The sequence below is a fragment of the Aulonocara sp. 'chitande type north' Nkhata Bay genome, linkage group LG11, assembly GCF_057382095.1.
Source record: "Aulonocara sp. 'chitande type north' Nkhata Bay isolate Kocher_YH1m ecotype deep benthic linkage group LG11, A_spYH_male_GT1.1, whole genome shotgun sequence".
Lineage (NCBI taxonomy): Eukaryota > Metazoa > Chordata > Actinopteri > Cichliformes > Cichlidae > Aulonocara > Aulonocara sp. 'chitande type north' Nkhata Bay.
Window position 1 is genome coordinate 29,049,631 of NC_141354.1, and position 13,382 is coordinate 29,063,012.

Sequence of the window (13,382 nt, forward strand, 5' to 3'; positions counted from 1 at the left end):
GCTCACATACTGAGATCAGCCCACCTGTTCAAACAAATAACTGCCAGCATAACACTGTACTGATTACAGGCAGGGGAGACATGTCTCAGAGTAACAGATTGTTTATAATAGTTATAGCTCTGAGTTGTTAAACAGTGATTTAAAAACCAGCAATTAACCACAAACGGTCTTTTTTCCTCCTTCTTGTTCTTTATGGAGAACATTTGCAGAGGTTTTGGAGAGTTGTGAATCAAAGTAGGTATCTAAATATTTAAAAAAGATTTGTGCAACCAAGTTTGTTTTAGCTGGAAAACATAAAGCACATAGCTAGACGGTGAACAAAGGAGTATTGCAAAAAACTCAAGCATAATGATGCAACTCCATCGTGTTCAGAGAAATCAGTTATTCATAATCGCACTGAAAAAGTCCAGAGGAAAAAAACTGTGTTTGGCAATGGATCCGCTCAGTAAAACACTCGTGCCATAGCATTTTAACAAAGTGCTCCCTTCACTCCTCTTCGTCGTCGTCATATTTACCGTTTGGTTTTCTTTCGGCGAGGATGAAAATCTTTGAAAAGTTTTCTTCCAAGACGTCCCGTTGAATCGCCACTGTCTGTGTTGACAAAATACTACAACTCCCGTTAGTATCGTAAAACAACAACTCGCCATAATTTGAGTTTTCTCTTCATTCAAGTGAGCCGCTTGAAGGTACCAGAAAAACTACAGTATCCACAAAGCCTAGCAACTACCCGGAAGTGTCGCTCACGCTTCCGTGGTCACCGTGAGATTGGTTCGCCGTCGGCTTCCTGCTGCAGTGAGAAGAGCGGCGTCGAGACATACTGGGAAGACTTAACACCACCACCTCCAATAAATGCACCATACAATGAAACTGTTAGCACTACCTCCCTCTGTGGATGTCCGCTTTGTCACGGCTGTACTGCTGGTATGTATTCAAATGAAAGCCGTGGACTGTGCACGGTAACCGCAGGCTGTTGGTAGCTTCCATAGCTAAGCTTAGCTAAGTAATTGCCGCTGGTTAGTTAGCTGCTAGCTAAGCGACGAGCCTCTACTGGCATGGGACGTGGCTTATGAAGTGACTGAGTTGACCAGTATGTACGCTGTTAGTGTTGCAGATGTTTAGCAGGTTCACAGAGGAGGCCTTCTGGCTGTGTTTCCTCCTGCAACCCTCAAAACTAGTCAAGTTATCCGGCTGCAGTGTAGCCGGTAGTGTTGAACATCACTGTTAGAACTAGCTGTAATTTACAGTATGTGTTTGAGTTGCAGTAGCTATAATCGTTAAAAGCTAGAGTTTGAGTGCAGGTAACTTTGTTAAGGTGTAGGAGTGCATCAAGCTAGCATTAGGCGCTACCACACATTGACAGCAGTTAGATAACTTCTAGTTGCTAGCATTGTTAATTTAAGAGATTTATGAAGGTTTGCTGCGTTTGACCTTCTTTAATATTAGCTCCTGTATTGATGCTGAAGTTAATGTGGGACTATTCGTGTTTCTGTATGTGTCTCTGAATGAAGCTCGCCGGTTGGTGAATTCCTCTGTTGTGGCTCATTCTCATTGGCTGACAACCCGGAACTAGCCAGAGAGCAGTGTGCCCTGAAGTGAAAACTTAAAACTTGTGTGCGAGCTTCAGACCACCGTGATATCGAATATCAATCTGGTGCGGTGCCTTCTTTGAGGAAGTCGTTACCGTTTTTGATGATGTGAGCTGATACTTTGGTGCTGCTGTAGTTTAATCGGTCAACAAAAGGATTCATTGTGCTAATTTCAAATAAATAAAAACATTACAATTTGAATTAAAAAGGAAAACAGCTGGGTAGCATGAAAGCTTAGTTACATATAAGCAATAGATAGATGGAGACCAAACGGATGAGGTGCCGAGTTTTATGATCCAGACATATAGCTAAATATTGGGTAAATTAACATAATTAAGTAGAACTCCATAAAATATAAGGAAACTGGTGTTAATAGTGAGTGATTCCTTTTGGGAGGCGGAAGGGAGGTGGGCCATAGGTAATGGAAAACTAGTCACATACACAAGAAAGTCAAAAACGAACCTGTATTTTTTTTTATTATTATTTTTTAAAATCTGGAATATATTTCAACAAAGATGATGACATAATGATGTCACAAAGTAAATTACTGACATGAAGACACAGTTTTGACATTTATCAGTTTAAAGCAAGGTCAGCTTAAATGAAAGCGTGAGGTCTTTGAAGTCAGGGAAGACATAAATGTGTCTGAATGAGTCTATGGCCATGACGGGACAGTCAGCTGGAGTTTTCTGGATACTGAGCAGAGGATGGCGGAACTTACTTTAGTCCATGTGAAGAAAGTTTATTGACCCTGTTGAGGAAATGTCAACATCATTAACACTTGTGTCACTTATATATAAAAAATACTGGGCTACATCATATTAAGCCTACAGGAGCTGTTTGGCTATGGAAACCTGTACCATGAAGCTCATGGTGCTTAGTTTCTGTGCTGATGATGATGCCAGAAGATGTCTGGAGCTCTGCAGTTAGTGATTCAGCAAAACACTGGTGACTTTTGCACACTCTGTGACATTGCTCTGGAGCTTGGCACAATGTTGTAGCTGAGTTTCTTTGGTTCATAAGCACTTTCACTTTGAAATAATACCATTTACAAGTGATCTGGAATTTCCAGGAGGGAAGAAATTTCAGTGATCTCTTTAGAACAACCCACTCTTATCAAATGTTTAAAGGAAGCGTGCATGACTAGGCACCTGAGCTTTATAAACCTGTGGCAATGGGACTGATTAAGAGGTATGGCCCAGCACTTTTGTCCATGAGGTGTATTTAGCTTAATATTATTTGAGACATGGCTGAAACATCCAAGGCCGATCCCCCCCCAAAAAGTGAGACCAGTGCCACATTTACATGTTGTTTAAAGTAGTTTAAAATCAATTTAATTAACACATATGAAGCAAGATGGATGGTGTCCGTGAAGGGATGGTACCTCACCTGATCTGCCTGCCTCTGTGTGCGGAATTGCTGTGATAAATAAGGGCCGATTAACAAAAATAGGTTAAACACTGAAAAATTGCACGTCACAACTTCTCAAATGTGAGAAATTGTTTCCTTACTTAAAATTATCAAATTAAAACTATATTGTGTTAGCATTTTTTTTTTCCATTTAGGCCTGATGAACATGTGATTTAATGACAGAAGAAATTGGTTGTTTGCGGCCCTAATTTTGTAGGATAGTCTTTTTTTGTTTGTTTTGTTTTGTTTCTTTAATCATTATTTATTTAAAGTAAAAGGCAGTGACGGCTTGTGTGCGAGCAAACGTTAAGGCCACTTGAGCTGTGTCACTCTTTACAAGTTTGTCGACTTCCTCAGAACTGGCCGACCTTCACGTATCCTGTTTAAAGAGGATCTTAAGTCAGCAAAGATAACAACAGATAACTAGATGGTGTGTTGTAATGTTACGTTTTGACTACAGTGGCTCTGGCATGGAGATCCACGAGTAATATCTGACAGCCTTGATGAAATAATTGGTAAAAGAGGAAAGTTTTGTCTTCTGTCGTAACATTTGCATGATTAAAAATAGGCTCATTTAGTAACAGTTTATTCTAGCTACAGTTTCCTTTTATATTTGCATCTGTGTGTTTGTAGTTCCTCTCGCCATTTTCCACAAAGTAAAAGTAAAATTTCCCATGTGTCAGTGCTCCTGTACATTTTAAATGCTTTGACATTTATCACAAAGTAATCTAGAAACCCGCAGGGTGTGAATAGGAAGCCTCGATTGTACTTGTATCTCATAAACCTGGTCTCACCTGTTCTGCACCCTGCAGAATGTGAGACCTGGAATGTCGCTGTAATCCGGTTATGCACATGTTGTAGTTCCAACCCGTGTTTTCTTCTAAGCGTTGTCAAATATTTGACGACAAAAGGATGTTTGTACAAAAACGTACAAAATAATTGTTTGCAATGAACACCTTTGAGTGATGAATAAAACATTAAGAATTGGCTAATATTTTGAGGGCTCAAGGCAAAGAAAGAAAGTTATGACACTTATTTTCACACCTTTGAACCATAAAAATAAAATAAATAAATAAATAAAAAAAACCTAAAAAGGCTGAGTGTTTTGAGGCTTAATCTCGGAAGCGACTCGTATAAAATAAATAAACACAATAAAAACCCATCTCAGTGTAATGGTTCAATGTTCAAAGATCTTTATTACGTCTACATTCCACCATTATAGTGCATTTTGGACAGTGTGGACAAAAAAGAAAAATAGTGCTTTTCCTGTATACTGTGTTCCATATAAACCTTAGTGAATTAACAAAAAATCCTGGGAAAATAAATATTTTACTCAGAAATCCAAGGCCACTTTGAAGCTTGCACTTGATACCTCCCATTTTCCTAGACATTACACAACAGCGACACATGTGATCTCCCCAGTGCATGCTCTCTGCGATGTCTGGTTGCGCTGATTTGTGCCAAGAATGATAATCCAGGTAATTCACAGCTAACGAGTGGTCGTAATGTGTCTTCTGCGCTTTACTCCGGGCAGCTCACAAGCATAAACTGAGTGGAGAGAAATTTCCTGTAAAAAGGACGAGAATTACATGAAGTAGGGGAGACCGGGGATAGTTGTAACATTTTTGACATTTCTGTCTGTAAATTGGAGCTCTTTTAAGATAGTGGATTCAAAATGTAATGCAAAGTATTTACATGTCTCGGCTATTAAATAGTGCAGCTATTTTCTCTGCAGCACAATTACCCATTGCATGGTATGGTTTCAAACACAAAGAGTGAAATGTTACAATTAACCCCATAGTCTGGGTTAGTTGTAACATATCCTGGGGTAAAATGTAACACAATGAAATAAGGGTACTGACAAAATATTAACATGTAATCTTTGTTTATTCAACACATGAATGCACTTACATCCATTTATGTAGCTACATGTGTGTGTGTGACAGAATGCAGAAATCTAGCTTTTGAACATATTCCAACCCTCCAAAAAAGACAAATTATGGAATTTTGTGCAACTGAATATTTCATTAATTTTGGTTGGTTTTCCTTGAGTTTGGCCTCATTGGCTCAGTGGGCATTATAACCTACAACTCTTGCACCAATTTTGAACATAACAATGAAGCTGAAAAAATGTAGTTGTTCACCAGCATCGCAATTCCATTACTTTTTATCATGGCTTACCTTGGTGTGGTTTGCAAAGTACTTCAGAAAGATGAGGAAATCTGTTTCTTGCACCCATCCTGATTTATTTCCACTACCAGTACTTCCTACTGGTCCATCTCTGACACAGTGGTCTGCATAATGTATGTGTGGGAACACAAACAGTGGAGGAATTGTGTTGCCAATGGCATTAACCGCATATACAAATGTGACCAGTGAACCTCTCTCTGCTGATGTCGTTGCCCCAACTTGTTTAATATAAGTTAAAGTAATAGTGTGGTAAGTTGTAACATCTGCATTATTGTTACAACTAACCCAGACTGTTGCTGTTACAACTGACCCAGACTCCTATAGCCATGAACTAGCTAACATTACAGCCAACGGCTAAAACATTAGCACTAAAGACCTACACAGAATATATCCCCATAGACATACAAATAACATAATTTAAGTTTGATGGGTTTAACTGCAAAGCAGATAATGCTATTAGAAATTGAAATAAAGTAGAAAAACTTACTTTTTGGCATACAAATTACTTTTTTTCATGTTAAATTATCTGTGTTTGACAAAATGTGCTGATTTTTCACATGTGATAGCAGAACTGAGTTGGGCATGTACAGGATGAATCACATCATTTGAAACTTAGCCCTGATTGGAGAAATTGGAAGTGTTACAACTGACCCACGTTACAACTATCCCCGGTCTCCCCTACATATTATGTGCTACCTGTGAGAATGGGCAACTCCAGATGATATCCTCACGTAATTCACCCGACATTTTCCAGATTTCATATGTGGAAAAATCTTGAGAGCTCTGCAAACAAAGCAGGGCAACAGTAGGAGTGTGCACTGTATATTTAGCTCAGTACCAGGAATTGCAGGGAAGAATTCTGGGCAGTCCCAGGAACAAGAAACAGTGGAAAGATGACACTCACGCTCAGTTTTCTTGGGGCACACTGGGAAAGTTTTTGGTAAAGGATCCACTGTCATGAAGCTCTACTTTTATCTTTACTTCCACCTGGAGACAATTTGTTGTACAGTCAGCAGAAATCACCAAACACACAGTTATTAATAAACTATAAACACAACATAAAAATGCCACAAAGATTTAAAAATCCAACACTAGGCGAGAGAGAGACCTGGGAGAGATGAGTTTTTAATTTTTGTCCCACATGTTGGCATATCGCATCTGGAGTGAGTAGCACCTTGAACATCATAGACGGAGGATGGTCATCAAGGACTGGCTGGTTCTTCTTCAGCAATCATAGGAAAGTCATTCAAGGTCATACCTGCAATTTTATTGCAATTGTGTTACGTACATTGAGAGCAGAGAAGTAACCAGCACTCAGTTCCTTGTGTGTCTACACATAATTGGCCAATAAAACTGATTCTGACTCTGATCTTCCCCTCTGTATTGTTTTCGTGTTTTATTATAAGAAGATATTTAAGCTGATTAGTCTTGATCATTTATCGCCACAGGAGAGATGGTTCTAGTCTTAGTTCTGAAATCCACAACCATCCCTTCATTTTCAAATGGACACGTTACACCTTACTGTGAATTCTCCAACTACAGGGTCATAAAAAAAACACTGTCACTTAGTCATCTGGGAACTTAACAACATGGTGCCATGCATATTTGCTTTGGCAGCCATGAGCCAAAAGTACATTTTAGCTGATTGGCTTGGCTCAACCGCTCTCCAAAACGACCCAGGTTTTCTGTGTGTGGCCCTAAATTTAACCTGTTGGTTGTCGGCGATTTCAGGTGTAAAATTGTGTGAAGCAGCACTGTGGTGTGCTACGTTTTAAGGAAGGAGTGTTCAACTCATCCTTATTAAGGATGAGAATTGAAAATCAATTCCAGTTGCGCTTCCAGATCACAGAAAACAGCTCCAAAATTATCATTGTGGTTTTTATTTTATTTTATTTTTTTGTTTTAAATCACATTTTATCGTAAGCTGTATTATTAATAATAATAATAATAATAATAAATTTTATTTATGAGCGCCTTTCAAGTCACCCAAGGACACTTCACAATAGGATAAAACACTTAGTAAAACAATGGCAGAATAGGAGCAATAAAATAAATTAATTTTTTTTATTATTGATGTGGTTGCAGATCTCTTGCACACATGAGTCACTTCATAGCCTTTTTTCTGCTTATTTTTCATGCAGATAATTGATCAGTAAGCAAACTGAGCTATCACATCAATAAAATCTGATCTATGTCCTTCCCCAGTCATAACACAGATGGAGATGTAGCGGTCTTACTCGGCATGTGTGTTTTAAGTTGTAACTGCTAATCCGTCCATTCCATGTGTGTCTGTAGGTGATGGGCCTCTCTACTCCCGGACAGGCAGAAATCGTCAGCCTGGACTCGAACAACATTGACGACGTCCTAAGTAAGACGTCACGCTTTATTCTTCACATTTGTCCTAAAGCAAACATTATATAAAAGGGAAAAATATTTTAGAGAACGATGATAACATCCTCAAATCTACACAAGTTCAAACAGTCTCTAGTCATTTAAGTGTCGACAATAAAGTAAATAAGTATATTTCTTTATTTATTAAATTGGTAGCAAAGGAAGATCTTGATTGTTGGTTTTGCATCTTAAATCTGTGTTTTGTTTTTTGTGTCATCTTACTGTCAACACGTTTTGTAGTGTCGCACAGTCACGTCTTTCCCAAAATCTCTAGATGTGTTTGCTACAATACTCAGATGACCTGGAAAGCAGCTCGCCACTGTTATGGCCGTTGTTTGATATTCCTCGGCTCATCCACTTTTCATTAAGCAGCATTTCATTTTCCTGTGGCTAAATTGTTCTCTAACTGCTTTCTTGTTTTGTTTTGTTTTCTTCCATCAGTCACAGAAAAATGACGGGGTTCACATTTAATTTGGTTTCTTAATTAATTTTACTAGCTGCACATACTTTCATTAGAGCAAGTAATACATAGAGGCTTACATTTCTTCCCTGTTTGTTTCCTTGCAGATAATGCTGGGGTGGCATTAGTGAATTTTTACGCAGACTGGTAAGTGTGTTGTTTCTCTCTGTGTCATTGGACCACCTCATTATAATGCCAGTGTTTTGCTAAAGTTTCCTTATTCATTTGTAAAGGGTTTTTATGCACTGCTTTCTGTTGTAATGTAGGAAATTCCTACAGTTAAAGTGGGAATAAAGAAAACACTTTCCTGATCATCCCACAGGTGTAGATTCAGTCAAATGCTCCATCCAATTTTTGAGGAGGCATCTAACATAGTGAGGGAGGAGTTCCCTGATACAAAGCAGGTGGTGTTTGCTCGCGTCGACTGTGACCAGCATTGTGAGTAATACTTATAATTTTCCTTTCTGACACTGACATTTGCTGATGATTTGTTTGTACCTGTATTATGAAAATGGAGCCAACTGGTTCGTGTTTTTGGTGATCTAATACCTCAAACTCTTAACGGCATCATTCTGTATACAGGAAACAAAAAGGCGCGCACACACTCACACGCGCGCTCTTATACTTTTACTATACTTGATGCACATATGTACACATAGATGCCCGACACACCAAAGCACAGCCACATAAACCACCGGCCTCAGCCTTTTGAGATAAAGCAAATTAAAGGGAATTATTGATGACCTGCAAACTGTTTGAAGGCTAATGACAAAACTGCTGCTTCCTGTGAAGACCGAAGGCTTAGAGACCGCCTGCTGGGAGATTGACACCTGCCCCACACACACACACACACACACACACACACACACACACACACACACACACTGTGTGCAGAGAGAATATTTACTCTTGGTGGGGGGGCTGCTTTCATGTGGGAGATCAGAGCTGACTGAAGGCACTGTTTTCAGACTGAGGTTTAACTGCTGTCTCCGTCGCCGCGCCGCTCCCCATCCACCCATCCCCATGTGTTTTTACTCTTCTTCTCACTCTTCATCAATTGATTTCTTTCTTTGCTTAACTTCCTCTCCCCCTCTGCCTGAGCGCAGCGGACATAGCTCAGCGCTACCGCATCACCAAGTATCCAACACTGAAGCTGTTCCGCAATGGGATGATGATGAAGAGGGAGTACAGGGGTCAGAGGTCAGTGACGGCCATCGCTGACTTCATCCGCCAGCAGCAGGTCGACCCAGTGAAAGAGCTGCCCTCAGTGGAGGAGATTAATTCTGTGGATGTAGGTGGAAGTTTCTGTTAATGTGCAAGTTTCCCCTTTTAAAAATGAATATCATTTAATTATACACACTTTTTTTTGTGTGTGGGGGGGTTAACAGAGGAGCAAGAGAAACATCGTTGGTTTCTTTGAAAACAAGGACTCTGACAACTATCGAACATTTCAGAAAGTTGCCAACATCCTTCGAGATGACTGCACATTCTTGGCCGCTTTCGGGTGAGACACAGACACCAACTAGATCCACCGATGGTCCACGGTTTCAGCGTTATTCTTCCTTTCATGTTTATATCCTTAAATTGACTGTCCTAGTGAGGTGTCTAGGTCCGAGCGCTTCAGTGGAGACAATGTGGTCTACAAACCTATGGGCGAGGGCATTCCTGACATGGTTTACCTCGGCTCCCTCACCAACTTTGACCTGACCTACGCCTGGGCCCAGGACAAGTGTGTGCCTCTGGTTAGGGAGATCACCTTTGAAAATGGAGAGGTTTGTTACCTGCTTTTGCTTAGTTTTTATCTTCTAGATGTAAGTATATATTTACATTCAAAAAACAGGAGGGTTGTTGTGGAGTCTGTGTGGAACTGCTGAGGCCTTAAAAGGTTCTGACTCCATCTGTTTTTGACTGTGTGTTTTCCAGGAGCTGACTGAAGAAGGAATCCCTTTCCTCATCTTGTTCCATCTTAAAGAAGACACAGAGAGCTTAGAGAAGTTCCAGCATGAAGTGGCTCGCCAGCTCATCGGTGAGAAAGGTGAGTGTGTGCACTTTGTATCTGTCAGGGAAGTCATTTTTCTTTTTATACTGTATTGACAAGAATCGGGCCAGTTCCATTGCCTCGGGTTTATAAAGCCATTTGTGAAAGAAAGGCTCTTTCTAAAGAGCTTGCTGAATTTGAGCGTGGTACTGCAACAGGGTGCATTCATTGCAACAAGTCAGTAAATTCCTTCCCTCCTAGATATTTCACAATAAGTGGTATTATTGGTTTTTCCTCCCTCAGGGTCAATAAACTTCCTTCATGCGGACTGCGATAAGTTCCGCCATCCTCTGCTCCATATCCAAAAAACGCCAGCTGACTGTCCCGTTATCGCCATAGACTCATTCAGACACATGTATGTCTTCCCCGACTTCAAAGACCTCAAGTAAGTACGACGTTACTCTTTCCATATGAGGCAATCTTGTTTTAAGTTGATAAATAAGAAAACTGTCTTAATTTTAATAAATTAATTTGGTTTGCGATATCACCTCATCTTTGTTCAAGTATATCCAAGATTTAACAAACAGGAATATAGGCTCATTATTGTTTCATACAATAATAAAAAAAGAAAGAAAAAGCAAATGGCCAGCTACAAATGAAACCTGTCCACGACTGGACTTTACTTTGTAATTTACAATTGAATCATTCTCGTGTTCAATCAGTTTCATAACCAGCATTCTTTTGGATGTTTTGAGGAATTACTGTTGGATACTGATCAGCTAAATTATATAAAATTTACCTGTATTGTTATAATGTTAATTTCATAATGAGACCTTCTCTTCATAAGACAAATTTTGTTACACACACACACCATAATCCTCTGTCCGCTCGACACCAGAGAAATGTCACACCTCCTCAAATCTGTCCTTTATGAATGGGCCAGGACACTGGAGCTAATGTGACATGATTTGGCACGTGCAATAAGTGCTAAACTAATCCAGTCTAATCTAATTTAATCTTATTTATTGTGCCCCCACCATTATGCACCCCCACTCCGTCCCCAATCAGAGTCTGATCAGATAGACAGAAGCCCCGAGGACTGACTAGCCCTCCACAGCCTAATTACATCACATCACCACTACATGTGGCACATGGCTTGTAATTGCATTAGCACAGTGTACATATATATATATATATATATATATATATATATATATATATATATATATATATATATATATATATACACACACAAACAAACAAACAAGCATGCATGCATGTGCGTGTGCACACTGGGTTACTGGTGACTCGGGACCAGCGCTGCCTGTGTGACATGACAGCAGCTCATGACCTGTCGTTAATAGGGAGACTTTACAGGGCGGCGTAGATATGGATTAATGCTGCTTGATGACATGTCCGCAGGGACTGGTGTCCTCTGCTGCTGCTGCGTCTCATATTAACGTCTAATTCTGATCATCGCTGTAGTTGAAGCAGTTCTTTTTCCATTGTCGGACATTGTGTGTTGGAATGCATAAATGATCCACCGTATTAAATTTTTCCTTTTACTCTTTAGCTCTTTACCCCCTGAAAGTCCTTTAGGAGTAACCCTTGAAGGTTATGGTAACAAGCCTCCTAAATAAGTGGGGTTTGTTTCAGCTGTATTAGGGATTATTTTTGTTTGTTTTTTTAGGAACAACTGTACAAACCTCAAATTGGATAAAAGATGGTTGATGTCCAACATGTGTTTCTGTGTTTTTAGTGTCCCTGGCAAACTGAAACAGTTTGTTTTGGACCTTCACTCTGGTAAGCTTCACCGAGAGTTCCACCACGGGCCCGACCCCACGGACAGCACGCCTGGACAGGTTAGTCACCGGAGGCAGTAGAGTCGCTTTTTTTCGGGGGAGTTCAGGCAAAATTTGACCATTTGTTTCAAATCCGATTTCTTCTCTCAGGAGGAGACGGGCGGAGAAGCAGCCAGCAGTCCTCCAGAGAGCTCGTTCCAGAAGCTGGCACCCAGCGAGACACGCTACACCATCCTCAGCCGAGACCGTGACGAGCTGTGACCTTAACGGCCTTCCTCTGACTCAATGCCACGCCCCGGGGTCAGGGAGGGGGTTAGGGTTGGGACAGGCTAGTGGGACAGAACAGCAACACCCAACACCCTTACTGAAGAAAAAAAAAAAAAAAGAGACGACGAGGAGAAAGAAGAACGGGAGGAGAGTGGAGTCCATGACACAACCATGTTGGGCTAACCTATATTTTCATAACACTTTCACAATTTTTATTTTGAATCAAAAACGTGGGTGGGCTAAAGAGGGACAATGTGTGTGTGGGGCATTGGGACATCAATAGAAGTGTTTTTACTTTTATTCTTTGGAGGTTGTAAATATGTTTGAGCTACATTGGACTCTCAATGTTGGTCTAAATTAAATGCAGTGTTGTTGTTTTTTTCCTTTATTTTATTCCTTTACATCACCCTGCATTTTTTATTTTATTTTGTGTTTTGTTTTTTTTGTTTTTTTTTGAGGGGAAAAAACTAAAAGGAAAAACAGAACAGATCCCTCACTCACTCCGGTTGTGCGGTTCTTATCTGTGGGTAGTCCAGTTCAGCCTGTCTGACAGGAGATACTCGTTTAGTCTCACTGACCTCATGGCTGCATCTCAATATGACCAACTCAAGTGTAACTCATTTGTATAGCACAAGTTATAACTGTATGCCTGTTTGAAGTAGCTTTATCTCCATATCTTCTACACACACACACACAAACACAAAGAAGAAATAGAAGAATATTTGGTAGGGGTAGCATAACTTTAAATCATGGCTTGAAGATAAAGAGACTGAGCTACTCCAGCCTATTGAGATGCACCCCTTCTCTCCCTGGTACGAGTGGTACCATGGTCATTGATTATGATGTCCCTTACTGTGCTTATAAAATATCCCTGGGGTCTTCTTACATTATATTTTTTCTTACCGTATTGTGCCGCAGTGGATGTAGTTAGGTTTTTCTTTCCCTCCCTCCACCACCAATCAAAAGGATGTCATACCAGATTTAATGTTTTGTATAAACGTAGCACAAATCTGCACCAGAAATGCACCATCATCCCTCTTCATGAAGCCTGGTGGTGGCAGCATCATGCTGCTCTGCAGCAGCCGTGTGATCTTACAGAAGGTCAAATGCATGCCGCAAAGAGAAATACTTTACAGAAAACCCTTCAGCTATGTTATTTCTTTTAGAGGAAGAAGAAAAAGCAACACACAGGCAAATTAACAGGAACGTGACATTTTCTTTTGTAATTTGATCAACCAAAAAAGAAAAAGTGTGGGAAGCTGTAGTGTCCAGACCTGAGGCAGCAATCCGCAAGAAGC

At 40.2% G+C, this 13,382-nt stretch overlaps 2 protein-coding genes across 3 annotated transcripts in view; one reads left to right on the forward strand and one right to left on the reverse strand.

Annotated features, from left to right (window-relative positions):
- invs (inversin) overlaps positions 1-982 on the reverse strand; it is a 39,269-nt gene extending 38,287 nt beyond the window's left edge. The window contains exon 1 of one of the 2 annotated variants that reach the window (XM_086311876.1): positions 516-976. The gene's annotated coding sequence lies outside the window, so the exon portion shown is untranslated. Of the gene's footprint in view, positions 1-515 lie in introns of both variants that reach the window. The other variant, XM_086311877.1, reaches the window with a different exon arrangement.
- On the forward strand, positions 759-12,458 carry erp44 (endoplasmic reticulum protein 44). The gene is made up of 11 exons (XM_086311882.1): positions 759-921; positions 7,482-7,554; positions 8,145-8,184; positions 8,360-8,475; positions 9,144-9,328; positions 9,426-9,541; positions 9,635-9,809; positions 9,961-10,072; positions 10,319-10,460; positions 11,775-11,877; positions 11,968-12,458. The coding sequence occupies exons 1-11, from the start codon at positions 850-852 to the stop codon at positions 12,076-12,078; spliced, it is 1,245 nt and encodes a 414-aa protein (XP_086168008.1). The 5' UTR covers positions 759-849; the 3' UTR covers positions 12,079-12,458.
- The last annotated feature ends 924 nt before the right edge of the window (positions 12,459-13,382 follow it).